General features: G+C 50.0%; 1 protein-coding gene across 2 annotated transcripts in view; it reads right to left on the minus strand.

Annotated features, from left to right (window-relative positions):
• The window catches only part of col5a1 (procollagen, type V, alpha 1), a 325,186-nt gene that overhangs the window by 172,402 nt on the left and 132,181 nt on the right, over nucleotides 1-20,603 (minus strand). For both annotated transcript variants that reach the window (XM_063073758.1, XM_063073757.1), the window contains exons 3-4: nucleotides 11,117-11,330; nucleotides 10,666-10,828 (exon numbers count right to left, since the gene is read on the minus strand). In XM_063073758.1, the coding sequence (XP_062929828.1) occupies nucleotides 10,666-10,828; nucleotides 11,117-11,330 (377 nt within the window). The remainder of the gene's footprint in view (nucleotides 1-10,665; nucleotides 10,829-11,116; nucleotides 11,331-20,603) is intronic.

Raw genomic sequence — 20,603 nt, forward strand, 5'->3', positions numbered from 1 at the left:
TGTACATTCCCCCTCTGACCTTGTGGGTTTCTTCTAGGTGCTCTGGTTTACTTATGGTCACGATTATTAAGTTGTGGGCATGCTACTTTGGCACTGGAAGCATGGTGACACTTGTGGGCTGTGCCCAGCACATCCTTGGACTGTCACGTTTCATTGTATGTCCTAATGTTTTCGTGAACATGCGATAAATAAAGGTAATCTTTATCTTTATCTCTGTGGTCTTGGGTCAGTATCTGTGGAATCTGTACGTCAATGAAAGTCAAAGGTTTCAAACTAGAAGTGGATAATGTGAATTCAGTAGAACACATTAGCAAAGAAGACTATGTTGACAAATTCTAGGTAGATCTCTGGTGAGATGAAATGCAGCTTATTCAGCATTTTGTATCCTGATCTTAGATTTTGTACTCAGAATACAAAAATTTTGCCATGCATTCTTATTTCATAATGTTTAAAAACTAGATGCATTTGATTATATTCTATTAAAGGATTAGTTTAAAGGTGAGTTTGCATGTGTAAATTATTAATAGATTAGATACTATCTCGTGCATTTCCCTGCTGTAGGATTCAATCTCCAGTCACTTTACAACCAACGCTGAGTTAAAGATAGAATGAGAGGCATCCTCAAATATCACTCAAAACTCATTGAAGAGTTATCAGGATAGCTTAATTCAGCCTCTACATTACTAACAAGCTCCTCCCCTCGCAACACAGTGCAAAAGATCTCACTGACATACTCATTCCAAGAATCAATCTGTCACTGAGCAAACTTTACATGAATTCCCTGCATTGCACCCCATGATCTTACACCCAGTGATGACTACACCCTCTTGGAGATAGTCACAGCCTCGTCATCGGGGATTCATGTTTGGGATCTCCACTCACTCACAAGCCAACAAACTTTTCTTTTGTTGACTTAGCTAGAGAGTAACACGCTCACATCTTAGTCACATGTCTCGGACTCAAGCCCCACTCCAGAGCTTCATGCCTGTAATTTTAGGCTGACACTTGAGACAGATGATACCGTCTGTTGGGAAAAGGGAAACACTGCACTGTCAAAGTAGATTGCTGAAAATATACAAAGAGCTCAAGTTCAGGAAAGTCCTTCTCGTCGGGTCCTGGCTCCTGCAAGGGACAAATCTGCAATGCTATTTCAGAGTAACCAGTGATGAGGAAGGAGAGTCTCGTAGGCTAAACTTCTTATACCTCCAAAAACACCTTGTACACCTGTTCTCATGAGCCAAAGGAGTGCACTTGATGCTCTAATATAAGAAAGGTAAATGGAACAGGCGCCTACAAACACCAGCGTGACATTGGCCAGGTATGAGACTCAAGCATGCGATCCAGGCTGGCACTACAGTTCAGTTCTGAAGGAGTGCTGCACCGTCCTTTCTTGGATTTGATGCCAAAGTGAGTGTCCGTTTGCTCCGGCGGAGAGATGGAAAAGATCCCATGGTAAGACCAACAGAAAATAAGGTGTTTTGGGCTTTCTGGTCAACATTTATTCCATAAACAACATTGCTAAAACGATAGACCATCTCACTGTGCTGTTTAACTGTGTAATAATTCTGCTATATCTCCCACCTTCATAACAGTGACTACACTTCAAAAAAAATTGCCTGACTGCCTATAAAAAATCTGCAATAGCTTAAAGTATGGGGAGAGGACCAGCAGAAAGGCAAGCTCTTCATTTCTATTTCAAGCTGAACTGTAGGAACAAAAATCAGCTCCTGAGAATCCAGCCAAGCACAGCCCATAAAACATTTCTTTTCTTGGCGTGCGGGCCAGATGGAAAGGCAGCATTTATTGCCTGTTCCTGGCTGTCACATTTGGAGTCAACCACGTAGTGTGGGACTGGAGTTACATGCAGACCAAACCGGTTGGTTATTGGTTGTGGACTGTACCAAAAACTGGCAGCTTTAACGCTCTGCCCTGAATTTATTGGAGCAGAAACACACTGTGGCCGGTTTTGAATTACTCAGCCTCTGTTTTCTAAGCTTCAAAGTTTCAGGGTACACTCTTATTCAATTTAATACACTGTATACAACCCTGAGATTCATCAGTCACTCTGGGCGGGAGGAGAAGATGGCAGCGCGATGCAGCGCGCGTGGCCTCTCCGGTGAAATGATTATCGTATTGTTAAATAGGGGTCATGCACAATTCTGATTTGATGGAGACAGACGTGACAAGCACGGAGGAACATCTAGAGAAATTTCTGAAACGCCCGGTTCGCTGCCGTTGCTACTGTGCGATCGAGAATCTCCAAATCCTTGGCTTTGCCTGCTGCTGGCGGCCAGGGCTGGGGTCGAAGCGCTCGGCAGAGATGGTGCTCAGTGTCGGAGGGCTGGTCGGAGGCTCAAAGTTTTCGGACGGACTCGGAGTCGGACTGTGGTTGGGTGCTTCCAGGATGCTGCATCGGCAAGTTTGCAGCACTGGAAGCATGGCAGGGAGAGTTTTCTTCCTTCTCCTGTCTGCGTGAGATCATGGGACTTTCGAGAGTCTTTGAACTTTTTTTTATCATGCCCATGGCCTGTTCTTCATCAAGTTACGGTATTGCTTGCACTGTTGTAACTATATGTTATAATTATGTGGTTTTTGTCAGTTTTTCAGTCTTGGTCTGTCTTCTGTTTCTGTGATATCACACTGGAGGAACATTGTATCATTTCTTAATGCATGCATTACTAAATGACAATAAAAGAGGACAGCCTGTCCTCATAATCTAATAATCTAATCATCCTGCAGGCAGCCACAAAACAAAGAAACACCATAGAACCCGTTTAAACAAAAACCCCACACGACAAAGACCATGCACAAAAAAAGAACAAATTGTGCAAACAGCAAAAAGCGAGCAAATAACACACCGAACGTTAAACATCAAACTGCAGGGTCCCCGAAACAGTCCAGGAGCCGCAGCGATCATGTCTGTCAGTTCAGTGTTGTGTCGATGGCTGCAGAGCCAGCTCCTCGATAGTAAACAGGTGTAAACAAAAACCAACAGAACGTGAACTGCAGAGTCCCAAGAAGCGAGTCCACAGCCGCCGAGCAGGTTTGGTGCCGAGGACATTAAGCATCAACCACCACGAGCTGCTGAGGCGATTGAGTCTCGCGTCCCGAGACCCAAGACCCTTGCACCTTCTGCCGGCAGCTGCAAGTCGGAGACCAGTCGAACGCAGGCAGAGAGTGCCGAACACCAGCTCGCTTTCCACTCTCGTCCTTTTCACTTTTAATCTTGCTCAAGGCTTTAATCAGTCAGAGTAATGGGGCTGACCGCAGGTTCGCATTCCACCGTTGGGGAGCGATGCCCGCCCCAGCACATCCTGCTCTCAACCTTGCCAAATCCCCCAGGGGACTGCAAAAGTGCCAAGTTGTTTAGCCGGCTCAAAAATACATTGTTAAAACTATAATTACAGGCTGCAATGGACTGCAGTTCAGGAGAAGCGTATTGAAAAGAAGAAGAGTATTTAGTAGTTCCGTGAGCTGTCTGTAGGATGTTACTGTTGGTAACTGGTGCCATCTAGTCAAATATTACAACTACCATAACGATATAGCCGTACAAAGAAACAATAGACAACTATCAAGCACCCTTTAATTCTGCTTAATTCTATCCGTATTCCTATCAAGAACACTGAGATTCTTGTACTCATCTGCACACTAAAGGCAATCTACAGCCACCAATTAAACTACCAACCTGCATGTCCTTGTGACAAGTGAGGAAATGGGAGCTCCCAGACGAAATCCACACAGTCACAGAGAAATCATGAAAACTCCACATAGACAGCGCCAGAGTTCAAATCACTGGAGCCGAGAGGCAACAGCTTTGCTACCTGGCACCAGTGTGCTGCCCTGATCAGAATAGACTGCAAACCGTGAGATCTTACTGTGCCCTGTCCTAGCTGGTCTTGCATCTATATTTGGAGGACACAGAGTGTCAGATCAGAATTGGGGGTGGAATGGGTGCAAAGGTAAAGAGTGAGTAAGCCTGAGATACCGATAGATTTATGGTCATAACCACAGGCAGATGGGACTCCATACTACATCGAGAATTCTCCGCCCACAGTTTTCTGCAGAAATTCTGCACATTTTCAAAGAACAGCTTGGATTTCTCTGCTGAGAGCTCAGCAAACAGCCTGGGAAATTGGTCCAGCCTCCCTGACATCAAGCCACAAAGCCTGGGAGAAAAACATAGAAAAAGAACACAGGCTGGTATAATTCCTTCAGCTGCAGACTCGAGGCAATGGCAGGTCAGAGAGAATTTCATTTCACAACTAAATGAGTTGTAGGAGCACAGAACCGAACTCTTGTCAGGAAGAGTTAGCACTCTCAGTAGAGCATCAGAAACCCATTGAGTGAGGTTGGAACTCAGTAATTAATTCTTATTAAGAGAACCAATACTCTCAGAAGAACTATAAATACACTCTCCAAATTATTTAAAACTACAACATTGCCATAACAACTAACAGCACATTGCACACTGAGAAAATGCACTCTCTGAAAGTTTTACAAAGAGATACAACCATTGTAATTAATTGCATGTTTCCCCATAGACCCTTGCAAACCAGGTCGCTGTACTATAGAGTATGCCCAACATTCTCCCCTCCTCTTCAGCATCTCAGTTGCTGCCCGTCTCTCTGATCTTTTTCTTTCTCTCTTCCTAACACTGCATGCACACAACTGCTCGCCTCTACGTGTCTCCGTCTCTCTCTCTCGTTTTGTCCTCCCACCATTTGTACAGCACTCACAAAATGCTGCAGGAACTCAGCAGGCCAAACAACGTTTATGGAGAAGAGTAAAACAGTCGACGTTTCTGGCTGAAACCCTTCATCAGGACTGGAGAGAAAAAAAAAGATGAGAAGTCAGAGTAAAAAGGTGGGGAAAGAAATACCAGGTAGTAGGTGATAGGTGAAACCCAGAGAGGGGAAGGGGGTGAAGTAAAGAGCTGGGAAGTCGACTGGTGAACGAGATAAAGGGCTGGAGAAGTGGGGATCTGATAGGAGAGGTCACAAGACTATGGAAGAAGGGGAAGGGGGAGGTGACGGGTAGGTAAGAAGGAGAAGGTGTGCGAGGGAAATAAGAATGGGGAATTGTGAGAGGAGGGGGCAATTACCGGTAGATTGAAAAACTGATGTTCATGCCATCAGGTTGGAGGCTACAGCACTCTCTCCCTTTCTGGCCTGACTCTCTCTGCACTGTCGCCTTTCACCATCTCTCTCCGTACTCTTTTATCTTGCTTCTCTTTACCTCTCTGTCCCCTTCTCTCTCTCCCCCTCCCCAGCCCCGGAACCCCTTCCCCATCGAGGGAGGAACATAGGACATGCTACAGGATCTTTGACAAGCCATGTTGTATCAACATTTTAACCTGCTCCAACATCGATCTAACCCATCCCTTCCACACAGCCCTCCATTCCTCTTTCATCCATGGGCTTGTCTAAGAGTCTCTTAGAAGTCCTCAATGTGTCTGCCTCTACCACCACTGCCAGCAGTGTGCTCCATGCACACACCGTATAAAAACCTACCTCTGACATCCCCCCTGTACTTCCCTCCAATCACCTGAGAAGTATTACCTCCTGTGTTAACTATTACCGCCCTGGAGAAAAGGCACTGACCCTTATCATCTTGTGCACCTCTATCGAGGCACCTCTCATCCTCCTTCATACCAATGAGAAAAGCCCTAGCCTGCTCAACCTTTCCTCATAAGACATGTTCTCCAATCCATACAGCATCCCAGTAAACCTCCTCTCGATCCTCTCCAAAGCTTCCACATCCTTTTTATAATGAGACAAGCACAACTGAACACAAAGCTCCAAGTGTGGTCTAACCACAGTTTTATAGAGCTGCAACATTATCTCACAGCTCTTGAACTCAATCCACCAGCTAATGAAGTCCAACACACCACAGGCCCTGTTAACCACCCTATCAACTTGTGCGACAACTTTGATGGATTAGTGGACTTGGACCCAAACTCCCTCTGTTCCTCCAAACGGCTAACAATCTGGCAGTAACCTTGTCCTCTGCCTTCAAGTTCAACCTTCCAAAGTGCATGCTGTCCTGTCGTAAACTGGGGGACTGCTTCGTTGAGCACCCCTGCACCATCTGCCACAACCAGAACTCCCCAGTGGACAAATATTGTAATTCCCATTCACATTCCAACGAGTCCGTCCATGGCCTCCTTCAATGCCAAGATGAGGTCAACCTCAGGGTGGAGGAGCAACACCTTACATTCTGTCTGGGTACCCTGAACCTGCTGGCATGAATATCGATATCTCCTCCCAGTAAAAATTAACCCATTTCCTCTGATTCCCACTCTTACTTCTTCTCACCTGCCTATTACTTCACCCTGGGTCCCCTCCTCCTACCCTTTCTCCAATGGTCCACTTTCTTCTCCTATCAGATTCATTCTTCTCCAGCCGTTGACCTTTCCCATCCACCTAACTTCACCCATCACCTTCCAGCTAGCCTCCATTCCCTCCCTGTACCTTTTTACTCTTCCCTCTCCCTCCTCAGTCCTCAAAAAAGGTCTCGGCCTGAAATATAAATTATCTGTTCATTTCCCCAGATGCTACCTGACCTACTGTGCTGTGGGTGTTGCTGTGGATTCCAGCATCTGCAGATTGTCTCGTCTTTTTCATTTAACACTTGCTTGGATTGAACCCCAATTGCCACTTCTCAGGCTAGCTCTGTGTGCTGTCAGTGGGACGGTACTGAGGGATTGTCGCACTGTCAGAGGGACAGTACTGAGGGAGTGTCACACTGTCAGAGGGACAGTACTGAGGGAGTGTCACACTGTCAGAGGGACAGTACTGAGGGAGTGTCACACTGTCAGAGAGACAGTACTGAGGGAGTGTCACACTGTCAGAGGGACAGAACTGAGGGAGTGTCCCACTGTCAAAGGGACAGTACTGAGGGAGTGTCACACTGTCAGAGGGACAGTACTGAGGGAGTGTCACACTGTCAGAGGGTCAGTACTGAGGAAGTGTCACACTGTCAAAGGGACAGTACTGAGGGAGTGTCCCACTGTCAAAGGGACAGTACTGAGAGACCGTCACACTGTCAGAGGGACAGTACTGAGGGAGTGTCACACTGTCAGAGGGACAGTACTGAGGGAGTGTCACACTGTCAGAGGGACAGTACTGAGGGAGTGACAGACTGTCAGAGGGACAGTACTGAGGGAGTGTCACACTGTCAGAGGGACAGTACTGAGGGAGTGTCACACTGTCAGAGGGACAGAACTGAGGGAGTGTCACACTGTCACAGTGACAGTACTGAGGGAGTGTCACACTGTCAGAGGGACAGTACTGAGGGAGTGTCACACTGTCAGAGGGACAGTACTGAGGGAGTGTCCCACTGTCAGAGGGACAGTACTGAGGGAGTGTCACACTGTCAGAGGGACAGTACTGAGGGAGTGTCACACTGTCAGAGGGACAGTACTGAGGGAGTGTCACACTGTCACAGTGACAGTACTGAGGGAATGTCACGCTGTCAGAGAGACGGTACTGAGGGAGCGTCGCACCGTCAAACTTTCTGCATGATCACTCAAAGAGTTGAACTGCACGTGCATGTAATGAGAGCTGTATAACTCATCTCCTTCTACCTTAGGCCACGAACCTATCAATCACCCCTGCTGTGGACACTTTCTGGAGGTCCATGATCCGTATGCTCCATGACCGCTGGACTAAGTGTGTAAACGTAGGAGGGGACTATGTTGAAAAATAAATGTGCAAGGTTTTCTAAAATTGACTCCTACTTTAGGCTACAAACTTATCAATCACCCTTTGTACATCTTTCCTGTAGGTAGGTGATCACAACTGCACACAATGTTCCAAATTATGCCTCACCAATGTCTTACACAACTTCAACATAACATTCCATCTCCTGTACTCAATACTTTGACCTCTGAAGGCCAATGTGTCAAAAGCAATGGACACCTCTGATACCTGTCACAAAAGCATGTGTGGTGAAACTCTCTGGACAAGGAGTTTGATCCTGATGGTCCTACTGGTTTTATTTGCCTTGCTAGTGTATGAGACGCTGGGATGGTGAAGAGTGTGGGTCAAGCATTACACCCTCCCAAATGAGGTGGAGTGAGACAACATCAGTCCAGCACTTTTCTGCCCCATTCCTTCCCAGACCAAGACCAATCATTGGCTTGTGTTGTCAGGTGGATCAGGTGGGTAGGACCCAGATGCTGACGGGCCTTTAATTCATTTAACAACATGCGGTCCAAATGTATTTTGAAGTCTTGAGCTGTGCCTACACCCAAAGTACTTCTTTCTGATGTGGCAAGATGTTTAGCAGCCATGATTCCTGGGCTAGAATCTCCCAAGGACACCTCTGATACCTGTCACTAAATCATGGAATACATCACCGAGGAGCTCACTCCATCTTTCCTATCAGTCTGTGCTCTTGCCTCATTACTCCTTAATGAATCCTAGAAACTCCAGCAATTTTGTTTCAAGTATTTATCCAATTCCTTCTTCCGAGGTGGATGATCCTCATTAAGCCTTATCCGCTATTGAGGACATCTTCAAGGGGCAGTGTCTCAACAAGGCAGCGTCTTTTATTAAGGACCCTCGCCATTTGGGACATGCTCTCTTCTCATTGCTATCACCGAAGAGGAGATACAGGAGCCTGAAGACACGCACTCAGCAACTCAGGAGTGGCTCCTTCCCCTCCATCACCAGATTTCTGAATGGATCATGAACTCCTGAATACTTCCTCATTGTTCCTTTTGACTGCACTCCTTACTTGTTTTGGAAAGCGGTGAAATGATCGGACAAAGTCAGCATGGATTTGTGAAAGGAAAATCATGTCTGACGAATCTCATAGAATTTTTTGAGGATGTAACTAGTAGAGTGGATAGGGGAGAACCAGTGGATGTGGTATATTTGGATTTTCAAAAGGCTTTTGACAAGGTCCCACACAGGAGATTAGTGTGCAAACTTAAAGCACATGGTATTGGGGGTAAGGTATTGGTGTGGGTGGAGAATTGGTTAGCAGACAGGAAGCAAAGAGTGGGAATAAACGGGACCTTTTCAGAATGGCAGGCGGTGACTAGTGGGGTACCGCAAGGCTCAGTGCTGGGACCCCAGTTGTTTACAATATATATTAATGACTTGGATGAGGGAATTAAATGCAGCATCTCCAAGTTTGCGGATGACACGAAGCTGGGTGGCAGTGTTAGCAGTGAGGAGGATGCTAAGAGGATGCAGGGTGACTTGGATAGGTTGGGTGAGTGGGCAAACTCATGGCAGATGCAATTTAATGTGGATAAATGTGAAGTTATCCACTTTGGTGGCAAAAATAGGAAAACAGATTATTATCTGAATGGTGGCCGATTAGGAAAAGGGGAGGTGCAACGAGACCTGGGTGTCATTATACACCAGTCATTGAAAGTGGGCATGCAGGTACAGCAGGCGGTGAAAAAGGCGAACGGTATGCTGGCATTTATAGCGAGAGGATTCGAGTACAGGAGCAGGGAGGTACTACTGCAGTTGTACAAGGCCTTGGTGAGACCACACCTGGAGTATTGTGTGCAGTTTTGGTCCCCTAATCTGAGGAAAGACATCCTTGCCATAGAGGGAGTACAAAGAAGGTTCACCAGATTGATTCCTGGGATGGCAGGTCTTTCATATGAAGAAAGACTGGATGAACTGGGCTTGTACTCGTTGGAATTTAGAAGATTGAGGGGGGATCTGATTGAAACGTATAAGATCCTAAAGGGATTGGACAGGCTAGATGCGGGAAGATTGTTCCCGATGTTGGGGAGGTCTAGAATGAGGGGTCACAGTTTGAGGATAGAGGGGAAGCCTTTTAGGACCGAGGTTAGGAAAAACTTCTTCACACAGAGAGTGGTGAATCTGTGGAATTCTCTGCCACAGCAAACTGTTGAGGCCAGTTCATTAGCTATGTTTAAAAGGAAGTTAGATATGGCCCTTGTGGCTACAGGGGTCACGGGGTATGGAGGGAAGGCTGGGTTCTGAGTTGGATGATCAGCCATGATCATAATAAATGGCGGTGCAGGCTCGAAGGGCCGAATGGCCTACTCCTGCACCTATTTTCTATGTTTCTATGTTTTCTAATTTATTGTAATGTTTATCTTTGCACTGTAATACTTCAAATCATTTCATGTCATATAAGACACAGCGATCATAAACCTGAGCAAATCTACGGCAAGTCATAAAGTTGACATTAAAAGAACTCAATTTCCAGCCTCTGCAGAATCTCTTGCGTTTTGATAGTAAACCCGTTTCTGATTCTGAAGTTACTGGTGAATCCACTTCCACTGCCTCTCATGCTGAATATTCTGGCTCAGAACAACTCAGTGTGTGATGATACTGTTTCTTCACCTCCCCACTTACCTCGTTAACCACCCTCTAGTTACCATTCCTCCTGCTGCTGGAACCTACATCACCTTAATGGTTCTTTCCACTAAGGAAACCAACTGTAGCCCTCTTCGGTTACTCCATGCACCTGGCATCCCCAGTATCACATCAATAAATCTGCATGGGCCCTCCTTGATTATGCTGTGTAAAGACATTGCATTAAAATCACTTCCCAATGCTCCTCTCTCTGGAAGATGCAACAACATCCATGGCTCTGTTTGTGCGATGTGGAGCCTGGCCAAACAGATCCCTATTTTGACTTTAAAGTGAGAAGACTGCCCAGCCTTACCTCGAAGACATCTTCATCCAGTATCCTCGTGCCGAACACCACGATGCCATTTGTGTCAATCTCCGGCCGCCTGCTCCTGTTTAACGTCTTCGTGAACTTCTTCTTGCAGTCCACAATCATCGTGGCGGTCTTCTTGTGAACGCTGATTGCGACTCGATGCCACCTGCCAGGACACACAGACAACCGACAGTCAGCGGCGAAACACCCTGAAACGTCTGACCCCTGCCCAAGTGGACAATCAGACCAGCTCATACCAGAACTCGGACTAGGGGTTATAGTGGAAGCGTTACTTCACCATTTAGTGACTGAGCACTGAGTATAGATGGGATATCAATGCAAGGAGAGAGATCAGATTTCCCCCATGGACCATTGTTTTCCATTCCCCAACTGGATATCGCTGTCACGATGTGGGAATATTCAACCCGAGAGCCAGAAGCAAAGGGATACCTACTTCCCATCAGACAAGTTGACTCCACTGAAGATGGGATATTCCTCAGGACTTGGCTTCCCTGTCTGGTCTTCGTAGAGGAACACGGGGCTGCGTGCAATTTCCACGCCCAGCTGCTGGATGCCCTGCTCGTTGTAAATGGACAGCAGGAATGCACTCCTCCCTTTCTGGGATCGCACCGTCATCAGGATGGAGAAATCCTCGGGGAATGGCGTGTCTAGTTTAGAGAAAAGAGAAGGAGCATAAGTTGTTAAAAATGAAACCAGCTGACGTCTCTCACAAACAAGCCAACTCCCCCGCCAAATGTTTGTTATACCAAGATCGAAGTTACAGAGAGGAGTATTCAAAGGTTGTTATAGCTGGGAGAGGTAGTGGGGAGAAGCTCCCACGACCTATTGAAAGCTCTCTATGGCGTACATCTTAAATAGTCTCTGTGTGTACTACTATGTTTTACACCCCGGTTTGGAGAAATGTTGTCTCATTTCCATATACACGTCTGTACATTATATGGTTATATATGTTATATACATGTATACAGTTAAATGACAATAAACTTGACTTGACTCGCCAACCAAGTGCAGCTCCTGACCATCGTGTGTGGCTTAGCTACTAAGCCCCAAAGAACCATTTCTACTGACAGAAGGGGCAAAGATGGGTTCCCGGCACCTTAAAACCAATCGCTTCACACAGATGGACACGTCAGATGTGGCTGGCAGCTCACCTGAGAGAAGGAAAACTCTGATCTCCAACATCCGCTGCCTTGTGGTTACACCTACTCGGGGGGAGAGTTCGGGAGTAAACCCCAAGGGGAAAAATCCAGAGCTGGAGTCCCCGAGGCAGTCCAATGTTGAGTTCTACGCAGACTGTATCGGTGTCAAACTGTACCGGTCTCTGCCGTTCATCAGCTGTGTGAGTGGGGGAGCCTGCTGCATGGGCAACGGCTTGCTCTCCATGTTCCACTGCCCTGGTTTGCCTACTGACTTACGTATCACATAAACAGCCAAGACGCAATATCCCTGGCCAGCTCCAACCAACAGAGGGCTGTGCTTCCCCACTGTGTGTATCTCAGCTCTACCGTATCTCCTTGGGACTTTTTGGTGGGACAATGTGGAAGGAGAGTTACTTCTTTTGTTTGAGGTACACTCTGCGAACACTGCTGCTCTTATTCACTTCACTCTTATGTCTACCCTGGGAGTAATGAAAGCTTTACGCTGCACCTCAGACATTTTCTTTCATTTATTTTACTAAAACCACAAAATCATAAATTATTGCCCACTTTGTCCAAGAGGCACATCAGATCACTGGTTGCAGAAGGCCTCAAATAATCTGGGGCAGAATGAATGCTCCCTTCCCAGGGAGTACTGAACACCTTGGAGGGTGGTCAGGAGATCAACTGGACAGAGACCACACATGGTCTGATTCCTGGAGAGGCGAATGGACACTTTGGCCAGACTCAGCAACAGATTGACAAGGAAGTGCCCAGATCTCACCACCACACCAAAGGTAAGGAATGTTTGGCTCCAAAGGACCCAGTTATATGAGGGATTGTGGACCAGGCAGAGATCAGCCTGTCAGCATGGCCAAGGCCACCAGGTCCTCTTCTTGCATGTGGTGGAGACGGAGATGATAAATACTGGTATTGCAAAGCTCACTCCTCCAGTTCAGGCAGGACTTTGCCCTAAAGCACCAACAATTCCTTCTCACCCGCAGACACTGCTCGATCCCCCGGGTTCCTCCAGCAGGCTGTCTGCCACTCTTCCGCCAGCCATCTCCCAACGGTCTCCCGTCTCCCGCCTCCCTCCCCCAACACCCGAGTAGCACCCGCAACACAGTGAGGTGATGATTCTCACCAGCTCTACTCGCCCACAGACCTCCTGGCAGCACCACCTCCAGTACTCTGCACTGGTTCCAGCAGTCTGAACGTGGGAGTGGGCTGCATTTGGAGACCCTGATGTTTGTCGGCCACGCACACTTCCTTACCGGTGGTGTCCAAGCCAGCAGCACAGGGAACCCTAGCCCTTGGAGAGTGTGTGGCTCCCCACGTGCCGCCAGTGTTCATTGGGTAGAGGCTACAACAGATGGTAGGTCCCCCATCCAGGGTCTCCTGAGGTGGTGATGGTGACCTGTGAAGGAGTCAGCTCCAGTAGAAAGCTCCACACCTCGGGCACCTCCTCCACTGGCACTTCTTCCTCATTCTCCCGCAGGTTCAGGAGACCTCCATCACCAAATACGTCTCTCTCTCACCCAGGTGCTCAGCTCTCTTCGGTCCAAGCTAAGCTACTGACTTGGCTGCCTCCCTGGTTCAGTCCCGGGCTGTCCTCAATCTCCAGGGAAGGCAGAGGTTTCCTCAGTAAAAAAAACACTGACCTCTATGGACAAACCACAATGTGCCTCGGAGCAAGACGTACTGCAGGCTGCACATAACGGCTGTAACAAGGAGTGATGTGCCAGAGAGTAAGCGAACTGCTTCACATTCGGCAGCTGCTGCCTATACCACGGATTGTTCAGTGGGCATTAGCTTGGTAGGGAAGAGTGTGTTTCCCATAGGGTGACTGGAGTAGGAGCAGGTTTTCAGCTGACATAGCCAGTTCAGCAGAAGCATTTGGATAGTTCTTCCTGTTGATGGAAAGCCTGCATATTGTACATTCAACTGAGAGCTCATGTTTAGTCTCAGTCAGAAGCTGGGAATATGCCCATCCCTAACAAAGAGCTCAGCAGATAGCTCCCAGACCAGGCCCTTGTCAGACAGGGCTGATGAATAAAACGTCCCCTGTTGCTGATACATGTCTCACATCTCTTAATGAATGGCTGGACATGTCCACTTTGATATTCACGTGTACAATTTGTGAAGCTCAAGATCAACTTGATCACAGGATTAACATGGATCATAACAACGCCACGAAGATATTCTGAGGTCAGTACTGATGGAGTGACACACTGTCAGAGGGACAGTACTGAGGGAGTGTCACACTGTCAGAGGGACAGTACTGATGGAGTGACACACTGTCAGAGGGACAGTACTGAGGGAGTGTCACACTGTCAGAGGGACAGTACTGAGGGAGTGTCACACCGTCAGAGGGACAGTACTGAGGGAGTGTCACACCGTCAGAGGGACGGTACTGAGGGAGTGTCACGCTGTCAGAGGGACAGTACTGATGGAGTGACACACCGTCAGAGGGACGGTACTGAGGGAGTGTCACGCTGTCAGAGGGGCAGTACTGAGGGAGTGTCGCACCGTCAGAGGGACAGTACTGAGGGAGTGTCACACCGTCAGAGGGACGGTACTGAGGGAGTGTCACGCTGTCGGAGGGACAGTACTGAGGGAGTGTCACACCGTCAGAGGGACAGTACTGAGCGAGTGTCACACACTGAGGGAGTGTCGCACTGTTGGAGGGACAGTACTGAGGGAGTGTCGCACTGTAGGAGGGACAGTACTGAGGGAGTGTCGCACTGTCGGAGGGACAGTACTGAGGGAGTGTCGCACTGTCGGAGGGACAGTACTGAGGGAGTGTCGCACTGTCGGAGGGACAGTACTGAGGGAGTGTCGCACTGTCGGAGGGACAGTACTGAGGGAGTGTCGCACTGTCAGAGGGACAGTACTGAGGGAGTGACACACTGTCAGAGGGACAGTACTGAGGGAGTGTCACACTGTCAGAGGGACAGTACTGATGGAGTGTCACACTGTCAGAGGGACAGTACTGAGGGAGTGTCACACTGTCAGAGGGACGGTACTGAGGGAGTGTCACGATGTCAGAGGGACGGTACTGAGGGAGTGTCGCAGCGTCAGAGGGGCAGTACTGAGGGAGTGTCGCAGCGTCAGAGGGACAGTACTGAGGGAGTGTCACGCTGTCAGAGGGACAGTACTGAGGGAGTGACACACTGTCAGAGGGACAGTACTGAGGGAGTGTCACACTGTCAGAGGGACAGTACTGATGGAGTGACACACTGTCAGAGGGACAGTACTGAGGGAGTGTCACACCGTCAGAGGGACGGTACTGAGGGAGTGTCACGCTGTCAGAGGGGCAGTACTGAGGGAGTGTCGCAGCGTCAGAGGGACAGTACTGAGGGAGTGTCACACCGTCAGAGGGACGGTACTGAGGGAGTGTCACGCTGTCGGAGGGACAGTACTGAGGGAGTGTCACACCGTCAGAGGGACAGTACTGAGCGAGTGTCACACCGTCGGAGGGACAGTACTGAGGGAGTGTCACACCGTCGGAGGGACAGTACTGAGGGAGTGTCGCACCGTCGGAGGGACAGTACTGAGGGAGTGTCGCACCGTCGGAAGGACAGTACTGAGGGAGTGTCGCACCGTCGGAGGGACAGTACTGAGGGAGTGTCACACTGTCAGAGGGACAGTAGTGAGGGAGTGTCACACTGTCAGAAGGACAGTAGTGAGGGAGTGTCGCACTGTCGGAGGGACAGTACTGAGGGAGTGTCACACTGTCAGAGGGACAGTAGTGAGGGAGCGTCGCACTGTCGGAGGGACAGTACTGAGGGAGCGTCGCACTGTCGGAGGGACAGTACTGAGGGAGCGTCACACTGTCCGAGGGACAGTACTGAGGGAGCGTCACACTGTCAGAGGGACAGTACTGAGGGAGTGTCACACTGTCAGAGGGACAGTACTGAGGGAGAGTCACACTGTCAGAGGGACAGTACTGAGGGAGTGTCACACTGTCAGAGGGACAGTATTGTGGGAGTGTCGCAGTGTCAGAGGGACGGTACTGAGGGAGTGTCACATTGTCAGAGGGACAGTATTGTGGGAGTGTCGCAGTGTCAGAGGGATGGTACTGAGGGAGCGTCACACTGTCAGAGGGACGGTACTGAGGGAGCGTCACACTGTCAGAGGGACGGTACTGAGGGAGTGTCAGACTGTCGGAGGGACAGTACTGAGGGAGTGTCACACTGTCGGAGGGACAGTACTGAGGGAGTGTCACACTGTCAGAGGGACAGTACTGAGGGAGTGTCGCACTGTCGGAGGGACAGTACTGAGGGAGTGTCACACTGTCGGAGGGACAGTACTGAGGGAGTGTCGCACTGTCAGAGGGACAGTACTGAGGGAGTGTCACACTGTCGGAGGGACAGTACTGAGGGAGTGTCACACTGTCAGAGGGACAATACTGAGAGAGTGTCACACTGTCAGAGGGACAGTGCTGAGGGAGTGTCACACTGTCAGAGGGACGGTACTGAGGGAGTGTCACACTGTCGGAGGGACAGTACTGATGGAGTCTCACACTGTCAGAGGGACAATACTGAGAGAGTGTCACACTGTCGGAGGGGCGGTATTGAGGGAGTGTCACACTGTCAGAGGGACAGTGCTGAGGGAGTGTCGCACTGTCCGAGGGACAGTACTGAGGGAGTGTCACACCGTCAGAGGGACAGTACTGAGGAAGTGTCACACTGTCAGAGGGACAGTACTGAGGGAGTGTCACACTGTCAGAGGGACAGTACTGAGGGAGTGTCGCAGTGTCGGAGGGACAGTACTGAGGCATCAAGAACAAAATTCTGTCATGCTTCACAAGATGCCAGGAATTGTTCAAAACTTATGACATAATTCATAAGATGTGCAAAATTGATGATGCGGAGGTCATTTGGGAGAATTTCAGAGATTGAGATGATGATTTGTAATTAAAATACTTGGCAAATCCTCCACACCTAAGGTCCTTGAGCCCTTGACTCCTCTGGCTGTCAATAGCTGATTCCCAGCAGTCCAACTTTCACTTTGTTGTAGATCAGCAGTAAATTAAAGGCAGGTTTCTGATTCCCATTTAGCTTGCATTTCAGGACTCTTAGATGCAACTAGGCCAGTCACCAAGGCAACCGCCCCATAAAATGCAGCAACCCGAGCAGATTAGTCACTTCCTGTCCACAAGCCTTCAGGACTCCTGCTCATTACCCAAGCTGAGAGACATTTTCTTTATTAATTATTTCATGAATTTTCTGGAATGCTGCCTGTTACTCGTTATCTGCTGGCTGCTGCTGTTGACATGTTTAGTTCAGTGTAACTGCTCATCGCTCACCCCGCGAGACTCTCACGGCTCAGGGCCAAGTCCCGCCGCTGTTCTTCAGCTGGATTCTCTGCTGACGTGGATGAGGCCCTGGTGATTTTCCAGTGGGGTGGGGAAAACATGTCGCATGGTTGGGATCAGGATCCGAACTCCCTTCGCCATTGTTGCCCTGGTCTCCCTACTGTTGTTCTGAATGCGTATCGCTTAATTTTACAGCATACAACTAAAGCCATTTGGCCGACAGTGCCTGTGCCATCTCTTTAAAAGAGTCATCCAATTACTCCTGTGACCCTTAACTCTGGTCTATTTCTGCAGATTTTCACTTTCTAACAGACTGCCCTTGTGAATTTTTCTACAGAATCTGAGAGAGTCCATGAACCAGGGGTATAATTTCATAACATAGAAACATAGAAAACCTACAGCACAATACAGGCCCTTCAGCCCTCAAAGCTGTGCCAAACATGTCCTTGCCTTAGAACTACCTAGGCTTACCCATAGCCCTCTATTTCTCTAAGCTCCATGTACCTGTCCAGCAGTCTCTTCAAAGACCCTATCGTATCTGCCTCCACCACCGCCGCCGGCAGCCCATTCCACGCACTCACCACTCTCTGCGTATAAAACTTACGCCTGACATCTCCTCTGTACCTACTTCCAAGCACCTTAAAACTATGCCCCCTCATGCTAGCCATTTCAGCCCTGGGGAAAAGCCTCTGACTATTCACACGATCAATGCCTCTCCTTATCTTGTGCAGCTCAATAATAACTGAGATAATTATCTTGCACACCATAATAACACTGTTACTAAATGAAGTGTTCCTCCAAATAGCTTATAGAGTCATAGAAAAAGTACAGCACAGAAACAGGCCCTTCAGCCCATCAAGTCTGTGCTGAAACACTTAGGCTGCCTACTGCCATCAACCTGCACTGGGACCACGGCCCTCCATATCCCTACCATCCAAGTACCTACCAAACTTCTCGTTAATGTTGAAATTAAGCTCACATGCACCACTTGTGCTGGCAGCTCGTTCCAACACTCACAACCCTCTCAGTGAAGTAGTTTCCCCTCACGATCCCCTTAAAATTTTCACCTTTCACCCTTAACCACTGGTTGTTGTCCCACCCAACTTCAGTGGAAAAAAGCCTGCTGGCATTTACCCTATCAATACCCCTCATCACTTTGTATACCTCGATCAAATCTCCACTCAGTCTTCTAAGTTCCAAGGAATAAAGTCCTAACCTAGTCAATCTTTCCTCACAACTCAGAACCGCCAGTCCTGGCAATGTCCTTGTAAATTTTCTTTGTACTCTTTCAACCTGATTTATATTTTTCCTGTCGGTAGGTGACCAGAACTGAATACAGTACTCCAAATCAGGCCTCACCAACGTCCTATCCAGCTTCTGAAGCTTATTGGGTTGGATGGGGAAACAGGATGCGTGTCGGTGGGACTTGCTGACCGACTGTACAGTATGCCTTTACTGTGGCTCCTCTGACAGTCTGGGATGCCATAGTACCACCGTACCCCCACCCCCCAGTGTGTGACTCCCTCAATACAGTTCCTCTGATAGTGTGACGCTCCCTCGGTACTGCCCCGCCGACGGTGTGACGCTCCCTCGGTACTGCCGCTCCCTCGGTACTGCCCCTCTGACGGTGCGACGCTCCCTCGGTACTGCCCCTCCGACGGTGCGACGCTCCCTCGGTACTGCCCCTCCGACGGTGCGACGCTCCCTCGGTACTGCCCCTCCGACGGTGCGACGCTCCCTCGGTACTGCCCCTCCGAGGGTGCGACGCTCCCTCGGTACTGCCCCTCCGACGGTGCGACGCTCCCTCGGTACCGCCCCTCCGACGGTGCGACACTCCCTCGGTACCGCCCCTCCGACGGTGCGACACTCCCTCGGTACCGCCCCTCCGACGGTGCGACACTCCCTCGGTACCGCCCCTCCGACGGTGCGACACTCCCTCGGTACCGCCCCTCCGACGGTGCGACACTCCCTCGGTACCGTCCCTCCGACGGTGCGACACTCCCTCGGTACCGCCCCTCCGACAGTGTGACACTCCCTGAGTACTGCCCCTCTGACAGTGTGACACTCTCTCAGTACTGTCCCTCTGACAGTGTGACACTCCCTCAGTACCGCCCCTCCGACGGTGTGACACTCCCTCAGTACCGCCCCTCCGACCGCGACACTCCCTCAGTACCGCCCCTCGGTGTGACACTCCCTCAGTACCGCCCCTCCGACGGCGGACACTCCCTCAGTACCGCCCCTCCGACGGTGTGACACTCCCTCAGTACCGTCCCTCCAGACCGCCCCTCGACGTGTGACACTCCCTCAGTACCGCCCCTCCGACGGTGTGACACACTCCCTCAGTACCGTCCCTCCGACGGTGTGACACTCCCTCAGTACCGCCCCTCCGACGGTGTGACACTCCCTCAGTACCGTCCCTCCGACGGTGTGACACTCCCTCAGTACCGTCCCTCCGACGGTGTGACACTCCCTCAGTACCGTCCCTCCGACGGTGTGACACTCCCTCAGTACCGTCCCTCCGACGGTGTGACACTCCCTCAGTACGCCCCTCGACGTGTGACACTCCCTCGGTACCGTCCCTCCGACGGCGTGACACTCCCTCAGTACCGCCCCTCCGACGGTGTGACACTCCCTCAGTACCGTCCCTCCGACGGCGTGACACTCCCTCAGTACCGCCCCTCCGACGGTGTGACACTCCCTCAGTACCGTCCCTCCGACGGCGTGACACTCCCTCAGTACCGCCCCTCCGACGGTGTGACACTCCCTCAGTACCGTCCCTCCGACGGCGTGACACTCCCTCAGTACCGCCCCTCCGACAGTGTGACACTCCCTCAGTACTGTCCCTCTGACAGTGTAACACTCCCTCAGTACTGCCCCTCTGACAGTGTGACACTCCCTCAGTACTGTCCCTCCGACAGTGTGACACTCCCTCAGTACCGTCCCTCTGACAGTGTGACACTCCCTCGGTACTGTCCCTCTGACAGTGAGACACTCCCTCAGTACCGTCCCTCTGACAGTGTGACACTCCCTCAGTACTGTCCCTCTGACAGTGTGACACTCCCTCGGTACCGTCCCTCTGACAGTGTGACACTCCCTCCGTACTGCCCCTCTGACAGTGTGACACTCCCTCGGTACCGTCCCTCTGACAGTGTGACACTCCCTCAGTACTGCCCCTCTGACAGTGTGACGTGCCCTCGGTACTGTCCCTCTGACAGTGAGACACTCCCTCAGTACCGTCCCTCTGACAGTGTGACACTCTCTCAGTACTGCCCCTCTGACAGTGTGACACCCTCTCGGTACTGCCCCTCTGACAGTGTGACACTCCCTCAGTACTGTCCCTCTGACAGTGTGACACTCCCTCAGTACTGTCCCTCTGACAGTGTGACACTCCCTCAGTACTGTCCCTCTGACAGTGTGACACTCCCTCAGTACTGTCCCTCTGACAGTGTGACACTCCCTCAGTA

Source organism: Mobula hypostoma, chromosome 21, assembly GCF_963921235.1.
Source record: "Mobula hypostoma chromosome 21, sMobHyp1.1, whole genome shotgun sequence".
NCBI classification, from domain to species: domain Eukaryota; kingdom Metazoa; phylum Chordata; class Chondrichthyes; order Myliobatiformes; family Myliobatidae; genus Mobula; species Mobula hypostoma.